The sequence below is a fragment of the Papio anubis genome, chromosome 6 (assembly GCF_008728515.1).
Source record: "Papio anubis isolate 15944 chromosome 6, Panubis1.0, whole genome shotgun sequence".
NCBI classification, from domain to species: Eukaryota; Metazoa; Chordata; class Mammalia; order Primates; family Cercopithecidae; genus Papio; species Papio anubis.
The window spans coordinates 70,290,270-70,300,020 of record NC_044981.1 but is presented as its reverse complement, the minus strand read 5'-3'; the positions used below and the strand labels follow the sequence as shown (position 1 = coordinate 70,300,020).

The window sequence follows — 9,751 nt, the reverse complement described above, 5'->3', positions numbered from 1 at the left end:
CTTTTTGAGAAGGAGTCTCACTCTGTCTCCCAGACTGCAGTGCAGTGGTGCAATCTTGGCTTACTGCAACCTCAGCCTCCCAGGTTCAAGCCATTCTCCTGCCTCAGCCTCTTGAGTAGCTGGGATTACAGGCACAGGCCACCAAGCCCGGCTAATTTTTTTTTTCTTTAAGTAGAGATGGGGTTTCACCACGTTGGCCAGCATGGTCTCCATCTCCTGACCTCGTGATCCATCTGCTTCAGCCTCCCAGAGTGCCGGGAATACTGGCGTGAGCCACCGCGCCCAGCCCGAATCTATTCTTATTTTCAGCCCTTAGTTTTCATAGACAAACAGAAGGTGACATTGTATCAGATTGCCAGATCACAAAGATCTGATAAGGCAAAGTGATCAAATTCATTGATCGTAGGTGACCACCTGGCGATAAGGACCACAGGGTCTGAGAAAGGACAAAAGACGACCTTTAGTAGGAGCTCCCAACCCAGAACCACAGGAAATCAAAAAGCCCGCACGAACTAGGAAAGAAAACACACAACCGGGCATCCGTGCGATCACCTATCTCCCTCGCCAGGCAAGTAACTCCAAACCGCCAATCACCGGCGACGCTGGACGTAGACGTCTTACGCAGTGACATTAAAGCAAGATGGCCGCGCCCTGCAGATTTTCTCTTGTTGCGTAAAGTTTTTTGACCGTCACTCGTGTCAGCTTCAAAGTCAGATAGATTTTCTCCCAGCATGTTCTACTTACGAGGCTGTGGCCGTTGGGTCGCGGCTTCCTTCACCAAGCAGCAGTTTCCATTGGTACGGTTGAGCAGTGACAGCGCGGCGCCCCGGACTCCGCATTTCGACGTGATAGTCATTGGTGGAGGACATGCCGGGACTGAGGCAGCCACCGCCGCAGCTCGGTGCGGCTCTCGGACTCTGCTCCTCACTCACCGCGTGGACACAATCGGTGAGGAGCGCGGGTGCTGTGGATCCTGGCGTGGGACGCAGGCTGCTTCCTTCCCGCCTCCTCGGGTCTGAAGTGGGGGACCCTCCCTTAAAGCCAGTGAGAATTCTACCTTCTGTGGTTTCAGCCTCGGTCAGTGTGTCTCGCAAGGATCAGGCAGGCCAGGCCACAACTCTGGGTTAGTCTATTCTGCGAACCATAGATTATGCTGCTGCTGACAGTAGTCCCTTGTGGGAGGTTGGGGTTTGGGGTCCGTGCCTTGGGAAAGTGAGAAACTTCAAGAATACTCGCTGGTAGCTTCTTGGTTCATTGCTGCGTTTACCTTCTACTATGTTACTCCAGATAAAGGGTGAATTAACATTATTAACAATCGTTTATGGCCAGGCGCAGTGGCTCACTTCTTTAATCCCAGCACTTTGGGAGGCTGAGACGGGTGGATCACCTGAAGTCATGAGTTCGAGACCAGCCTGGCCAGCATGATGAAACCCCATCTCTACTAAAAAAAAAAATACAAAAAAATTAGCTGGGTGTGGTAGCGGGCTCCTCTAATGCCAGCTACTTGGGAGGCTGAGGCAGGAAATCACCTGAACCCGGGAGGTGGAGGTTGCCGTGAGCCAAGATCGCGCCACTGCACTCTAGCCTGGTCAACAACAGCAAAACTCTATCTCAAAAAAAAAACAAAACAACAACAACAAAAAAACCCACTTAAATGTATAATGAGAAAAGTATAATCTTTTAGGAAATCATATAGCCTCCTCTCCCCCACCCGCAAAACCGCAGTTAATAGTATAAATATCTTCACAGTTATGAGCTGAACCGTCATTTTAAAGAAGGATTTCAGGAATAAATACGTGATTTATTCACAACTTTTACAAAACAATATTCTAATTACTGCTCGCTCCTAAGCAAAAGGCAGGAGGAAAGACAGAGACATATATAATTTACAAGTTGATGTTTTAGCTAGTATCTATCATGATGCTACAGAATAGTCATCCAACAATTACCCATTAGAGCAAAAAAAGTACTGTCCAGTACTAAGCACAAAATCCAGGAACAACAACCCAGAAGGAATATAGGATGCAAAAGGTAGCATGGTGCCGGGCGCGGTGGCTCATGCCTGTAATCCCAGCACTTTGGGAGGCCGAGGCGGGTGGATCACAAGGTCAGGAGATCTAGACCATCCTGGCTGTACTAAAAATACAAAGAAGAAAAAAAAATTAGCTAGTCGTAGTGGTGGGTGCCTGTAATCCCAGCTACTCGGGAGGCTGAGGCAGGAGAATGGCATGAACCCGTGAGGTGGAACTTGCAGTGAGCTGAGATGGAACTACTACACTGGAGCCTGGGCAACAATGCGAGACTGTCTCAAAAAAAAAAAAAAAAAAAAAAAAAAGTAGCGTGGTTCTTCAAAAGGGCGTCACAAAATCTTGACAGAAACATAAAGATCAGGCTGGGCAGGGTGCTGCGCACCTGCAATCCCAGCTACTGTTTAGGCAGAGGCAGGGAAAGTTCTTGAGTCCAGAAAGCGAAGCCTGTAATGTGCAACGATCGTGCCTGAGTAGTCACTGCACTCCAGCCTGGGCAACATAGTCGTCTGTAAATGATTTTTTTAAAATAAAAACACAAGAACCGCTTAATAAACGATTTATTATTATTATATTATTATTTAATATAATTATATAATTGTTTATATTTTTAAACAATATAAACCTATTGTTTATATTTTTAAAAAATAAAGATCTAGTGCTTGCTTTGGCAACACATAAAGTTGGAATGATATAGAGATTAACATAGCCCCTGCACAAGGATGATGCACAAATTTGTGAAGCGTTCTATATTTTAAAAAATAATAATAAAATAAAGACCTAGGCTAGGGGTGATTACTCACGCTTGTAATCCCAGCATTTGAGGAGCCCAGGAGTCTTCTATTTTAAAGGAAGAAGGAGGAAAATAATCTACCACAGCTGTCATTCCTGTTTTTACAGTAGAGAGACTAAGGTATGTTAGGTAACTTGCCATGATCACAGAGCTCATAAGTGGTAGGTCTAGAAATTGAGCCAGATCTCTTTCACACTCCTCATAATGACACTTCATGCTCATCATCACAGTGCTATCCAGTCTCCCTGTGAAGACCATTAAAACTTTTGGAGGTCTTGGCTGGGCCCCGTGGCTCATGCCTGTAATCCCAGCAGTTTGAGAGGCCAAGGCGAGCAGAACACCTGAGGTCAGGAGTTTGAGACCAGCCTGACCAACATGGAGAAACCCTGTCTCTATGAAAAATACAAAATTAGCCAGGCGTGGTGGCATGTGCCTGTAATCCCAGCTACTCGGGAGGCTGAGGCAGGAGAATCACTTGAACCCGGGAGGTGGAGGTTGCAGTGAGCTGAGATCATGCCATTGCACTCCAGCCTGGGTGCCAAGAGCGAAACTGTGTCTCAAAAAAAATAATAATATTAACTTTTGGAGGTCTTGATTCCTGATGTGATGGCAGTGGATGTGTGGATGTTGACACAACTTGCCCATCCCTTCACCTCCCAAAACTTTTGAGGTAACCACATGGGTTTAGACCTCCAAGTAAGACTGGGTAAATGTAAGGGAAAGGTATAAAATATGGTCTTCACTCTCAAGAAATTTGTAATTTAATTATATTTAATTCTTCACTGTAAGTGCAAAAAGAAAGTATCAGATGGCATTTATGGAAGACATAATCAGTTGTAGCTCAACCAGTGCCCAAGGGGCTTCTTCTTTTTTTTTTTTTTTTTCTTTTTTTTTTTTTTGAGACAGAGTCTCACTCTGTCACCTAGACTAGAGTGTGATGGTGCCACCTTGGCTCACTGCAACCTCTGCCTCCCAGGTTCAAGTGATTCTTTTGTCTCAGCTTCCCAAGTAGCTGGGTTTATAGGCGCAAACTGCTACGCCTGGCTAAATTTTTGTATTTTAGTAGAGATGGGGTTTCACTGTGTTGCCCAGGGTGGTCTCAAACTCCTGAGCTCCAGCAATCCACACTCCTTGGCCTCCCAGAGTGCTAGGATTACAGGTGTGAGCCACCACACCCGACTCTGTTTTTAATTATTTATTTATTTATTTTTGTCCTTATTTATGTTGAAGAACTAGGGACTTCTTGCAAGTGTGCTTGATTTGGTAGATTTCTCTGGTGCTGTATCAAAAAAGAACAAAAAATTAAAAAACCAAATGTACTTGATTTAGAAAGGTTTCATGGGGTAAGGAACTTGTTGCATAATTTGAAAGGAAAAGGCAACCTAGTGAAACAGTAAAAATATGCATCAAGGAAGAGGTTCAAAAGAAAGTTCAGGCCGGGCGCAGTTGCTCAGCCCTGTAATCCCAGCACTTTGGGAGGCTGAGGTGGGCAGATGACCTGAGGTCAGGAGTTTGAGACCAGCCTGGTCAACATGGTGAAACCTGTCTCTACCAAAAATACAAAAATTAGCCGGGCATGGTGCCGGACACCTGTAATCCCAGCTACTCAGGAGGCTGAGGCAGGAGAATTGCTTGAACCCGGGAGGCAGAGGTTGCAGTGAGCCGAGACTGCACCACTGCACTCCAGCCTGGGTAACAGAGTGATACTCCATCTTAAAAAAAAACAAGGCCGGGCGCGGTGGCTCAAGCCTGTAATCCCAGCACTTTGGGAGGCCGAGGCGGGTGGATCACGAGGTCAGGAGATCGAGACTATCCTGGCTAACATAGTGAAACCCCGTCTCTACTAAAAATACAAAAAACTAGCCGGGCGTGGTGGCGGGCGCCTGTAGTCTCAGCTACTTGGGAGGCTGAGGCGGGAGAATGGCGTGAACCCAGGAGGCGGAGCTTGCAGTGAGCCGAGATCACGCCACTGCACTCCAGCCTGGGAGCACAGCGAGACTCCGTGTCAAAAAAAAAAAAAAAAAAAAACAAAAGGAAGTTCAGAAAGTGGTTTGTCATCCAGATTGCCCTGGACACTTCTGCATCCCATTGGGTCTTTGGGATCTTCTTTGTAGTATATCTTTCACGTTTTCTATTTTTTATCGTATGAGATGATTATAGTCACCTGTATAAATATTTTCTTATTAAGTAGTCACTATGTACAAAGTGCTCATATATTTATTTTGTTTATGTCTGTTCTCTTTAGGTCAGATGTCATGTAATCCTTCCTTTGGTGGCATCGGAAAGGGACATTTAATGAGGGAAGTAGATGCCTTGGATGGCCTGTGTTCTCGCATCTGTGACCAGTCTGGTGTACATTATAAAGTTTTAAACCGGCGTAAGGGACCAGCTGTGTGGGGTCTGAGAGCTCAGATTGATAGGAAACTCTATAAACAGAACATGCAGGTAAGAATAGGGCATGAGCACAGGAAAGATTATAGTGATTGTTTAATTACCGTGTTTCAACTGATATTTTCTTTTGACAGAAAGAAATCTTGAATACACCACTGCTTACTGTTCAGGAGGGAGCTGTAGAAGATCTTATTCTTACAGAACCAGAGCCTGAACACACTGGGAAATGCCGTGTCAGTGGGGTTGTTTTGGGTACGTATTGGTTATAGATGGTGTGTGATAACAGCATATCATATTCCATGTGATAAATTTATTTTAGAGCTAAGTATGGAGATATGTTGCTTATTCAAGGAACTTGTTGCATTTTCTCTACCTGGATGAGGAAAACTGTATAAATAAATACGTTTCTCTTTTCACCTTGACATTTATGATGCTCAAATTCTAGGCTCATCAGTAAGTACCATGTTCCATCTTAGTGTAGAACTTTATAATCTGCATATTTATGTCTCCCTCTCTCCCCATCTATTGTAATTTCTGTTTTTTCTGGTTCTGACTTTAATTTTTTCAAAAATTCATATTTTAACAGCTTATATATATTTTTATGTAAAACAGTTATATATTTTTTATCAAATCATGCATATAATTTTTTCTTAAAATATTAAAAGGGTGTGGGTGTGGTGGCTTATGCCTGTAATCCTAGCACTTTGGGAGGCTGAGGTAGGTGGATTGTTTGAGCCCAGGAGTTTGAGACCAGCCTTAGCAAGATGGCAAAACCCCCATATCTACAAAAAAATACAAAAATTAGCCGGTGTTGTAGCAGGTGCCTGTAGTCGCAGCTACTCAAGTAGCTGAAGTGGGAGGATTGCTTGAGCCCAGGAGGTTGAGACTTCAGTGAGCTGTGATTGTGCTGCTGCACTCCAGCCTGGGCAACAGAGTGAGACCCTGTGTCAAAAAAATAAATAAAAAATAAGTCTGGGTGTGGTGGCTCATTCCTGTAATCCCGACACTTTGGGAGGCTGAGGCGGGCAGATCGCCTAAGGTTGGGAGTTCAAGACTAGCGTGAACAACATGGAGAAACACGTCTCTACTAAAAATACAAAATTAGCCAGGTGTGGTGGCACATGCCTGAAATCTCAGCTACTCAGGAGGCTGAGGCCAGAGAATCGCGTGAACCCAGGAGGCGGAGGTTGCGGTGAGCTGAGATCATACCATTGCTCTCCAGCCTGGGCAACAAGAGCGAAACTCTGTCTCAAAATAAATAAATAAATAAATAAATAAATAAATAAGAAATTTTGAAATTTATGTGGGAAAACAACCATCTACTTCACTGGAGACAGACACTTCAACTTTTTTAGTTGTCACTTATATATACTTCCATATGTCTAAATAGCAGGCTTATGCTTTTACTTCCTAATTTACAGTTCTAGACTTTATATATTAACTTTTTTTTTTTTGAGACGGAGTCTCACTGTGCTGGGCTGGAATGCAGTGGTGCGATATCGGCTCACTGCAACCTCCGCCTCATGGGTTCAAATGATTCTGCCTCAGCCTCCTGAGTAGCTGGGACTGTAGGCATGTACCACCATGCCCAGCTAATTTTTGTATTTTTAGTAGAGATGGGGTTTCACCACGTTGGCCAGAATAGTCTCGATCTCCTGACCTCGTGATCCAGCCACCTTGCCCTCCCAAAGTGCTGGGATTACAGCCGTGAGCCACTGCACCCAGCCATCTATTAACATTTTTTGAGACGGAATCTGGCTCTGTCGCCCAGGCTGGAGTGCAGTGGTACCATCTCAGCTCACTGCAGCGTTCCCCTCCCAGGTTCAAGCGATTCTCCTGCCTCAACCTCCCAAGTAGCTGGGATTACAGGCGCCTGCCACCATGCCCGCCTAATTTTTTGTATTTTCAGTAGAGACAGGGTTTCACCATATTGGTCAGGCTGGTCTTGAACTCCTGAACTCAAACGATCCGCCCGCCTCAGTGTCCGAAAGTGCTGGGATTATAGGCATGAGCCACTGTGCCCAGCCTATTAACTTATTATTATGGTAATTCTCTTTAATATCCAACTTTCCTTCCCTTTCTCCTTCTAATATAATTATACCATAATTTTTGGTTGATAGTATTTACACTGTTGACTAAATATTGTTTACTGCACAGAAGTGTATTATGTTTGTCCCTTTCATATACTTGGTTTTGCCTTGAGTTAATAATTGTTGTATTTTATTTATTTATTTATTTATTTACTTATTTATTGAGACAGAGTCTTACTCTGTCACCCAGGCTGGAGTGCAGTGGTACAATCTTGGCTCACTGCAACCTCCATCTCCTGGGTTCAAGCAATTCTCCTGCCTCAGCCTCCCAAGTAGCTGGGATTACAGACACCAGCAACCATGCCCAGCTAATTTTTGTGTTTTTAGTGGAGACAAGGTTTCACCATATTGGCCAGTCTGGTCTCGAACTGCTGACCTCAAGTGATCCGTCTACCTCCACCTCCCAAAGTGGTGGTATTATAGGTGTGAGCCACCACGCCTGGCCTTCTTGATTTTTTACTTCTGTTTATGTGTTTGGGCTGCTCTCTTTCATGTACACAACTTCCTTTAAATATCTAGTTAACTTTGGTTTTCTGTTTACTTTTTTGCGTTTCTGGTTTTGGAGACAGGGTCTTACTCTGTCACCCCGTTTGGAGTGCAGTGGCACTATGATGGCTCACTGCAGCCTCCACCTTCCAGAGGTGATCCTCCCACTTTAAATCTCCCAAGTAGCTGGGACTATACATGTACACCACCACACCCAGCTTATTTTTAATTTTTTTGGAGATGTGGGATCTCCCTATGTTGCCTAGGATGGTCTTGAACTCCTAGGCTCAAGTGTCCTCCCACCTCAATCACCCAAAGTATTGGGATTATAGGCATGAGCCACAATGCCCAGCCTGTTATATTTTTAAATGAACCACTAGGCCGGGCACGGTGGCTCATGCTTGTAATCCCAGCACTTTGGGAGGTCGAGGCGGGCGGATCACCTGAGGTCAGGAGTTCAAGACTAGCCTGGCCAACGTGATGAACCTGTCTCTACTAAAAATACAAAAATTAGCTGGGTGTGGTGGCATGCACCTGTAATTCCAGCTACTCAAGAGGCAGGCTGAGGCAGGAGAATCACTTGAACCCAGGAGGCGGAGGTTACGGTGAGCCAAGATAGTGCCACTGCACTCCAGCCTGGGCAACAAGAGTGAGACTCCGTCTCTAAATAAATAAATAAGGCACTAAAACACTGACTGGAGGATTTATGTGTGCACAGTTAATTTTATTGCCTGGCTAATTCTGGAGGTGATTAAAACTTGAACTGCCGGGCGCGGTGGCTCGTGCCTGTAATCCTAGCACTTTAGGAGGCAGTGGTGGGTGGATCACCTGAGGTTGGGAGTTTGAGACCAACCTGACCAACATGGAGAAACCCTGTCTCTATAAAAATACAAAATTACTCAGGTGTGGTGGTGCATGCCTGTAATCCCAGCCACTCGGGAGGCTGAGGCAGGAGAACCACTTGAACCCTGGAGGTGCAGGTTGTAGTAACCCGTGATAGTGCCACTGCACTCCAGCCTGGGCAACAAGAGCGAAACTCCGTCTCAAAAAAAAAAAAAAAAGAAAAGACTTGAACTAGCCTTTTGGACTGGTGAATTCTCAAATATCAATGTCTGTTAGTTCTCAGAAGAATCAATTTTCCACCTAAGAGAATAATACGGCTGCCCACTAGCATTTTGGGAACAAAATGGTAAGAGAGGCTGTGCCAGGGAGTGTCATCTTTTATTTTATTTTTTATTTATTTATTTTTATTTTTTTAATTTATTTTTGAGACAGAGTCTTGCTGTGTAGCCCAGGCTGGAGTGCAGTGGCGCGATCTCGGCTCACTGCAACCTCTGTCCCCTGGGTTCAAGCGATTCTCCTGCCTCAGCCTCTCGAGTAGCTGGGACTACAGGCGCGTGCCACCATGCCTGGCTAATTTTTTGTATTTTTAGTAGAGACAGGGTTTCACCGCGTTAGCCAGGATGGTCTCAATCTCCTGACCTTGTGGTATGCCCGCCTCGGCCTCCCAAAGTGCTGGGATTACAAGCGTGAGCTACCGTGCCCGGCCTGGGAGTGTCATCTTTTAAAATACATATCTTAATTCCCATTTTCATTTTTATTATAGATTAATTAATTTTCTTGATTGGGAAATACATACTTAGGGCAAACAACTTAAAAGCTACAAAAAGCATATAGAGTGAAAAGATAGTCTGTCTTAGCTGGACATTGTAGCTCACACCTGTAATCCCAGCACTTTGGGAGGCTGAGGCAGGTGGATCATCTGAGGTTGGGAGTTTGAGACTAGTCTGGCCAACATGGTGAAACTTGTCTCTACTAAAAATACAAAAATGGCCGGGCGCGGTGGCTCAAGCCTGTAATCCCAGCACTTTGGGAGGCCGAGGCGGGTGGATCACGAGGTCAGGAGATCGAGACCATCCTGGCTAACATGGTGAAACCCCGTCTCTACTAAAAATACAAAAAAC

At 44.9% G+C, this 9,751-nt stretch overlaps 1 protein-coding gene and 1 pseudogene across 4 annotated transcripts in view; both read left to right on the top strand.

Moving 5' to 3' along the window:
* The first annotated feature begins 604 nt into the window (after positions 1 to 604).
* MTO1 (mitochondrial tRNA translation optimization 1) overlaps positions 605 to 9,751 on the top strand; it is a 35,389-nt gene continuing 26,242 nt past the window's right edge. The window contains exons 1-3 of one of the 4 annotated variants that reach the window (XM_009205531.4): positions 605 to 948; positions 5,066 to 5,265; positions 5,346 to 5,463. In XM_009205531.4, coding sequence (XP_009203795.1) covers positions 732 to 948; positions 5,066 to 5,265; positions 5,346 to 5,463 — 535 coding nt within the window. In that variant the 5' untranslated portion in view covers positions 605 to 731. 4 annotated transcript variants of the gene reach the window in all.
* Positions 2,688 to 2,784, top strand: LOC116275520 (annotated as a pseudogene).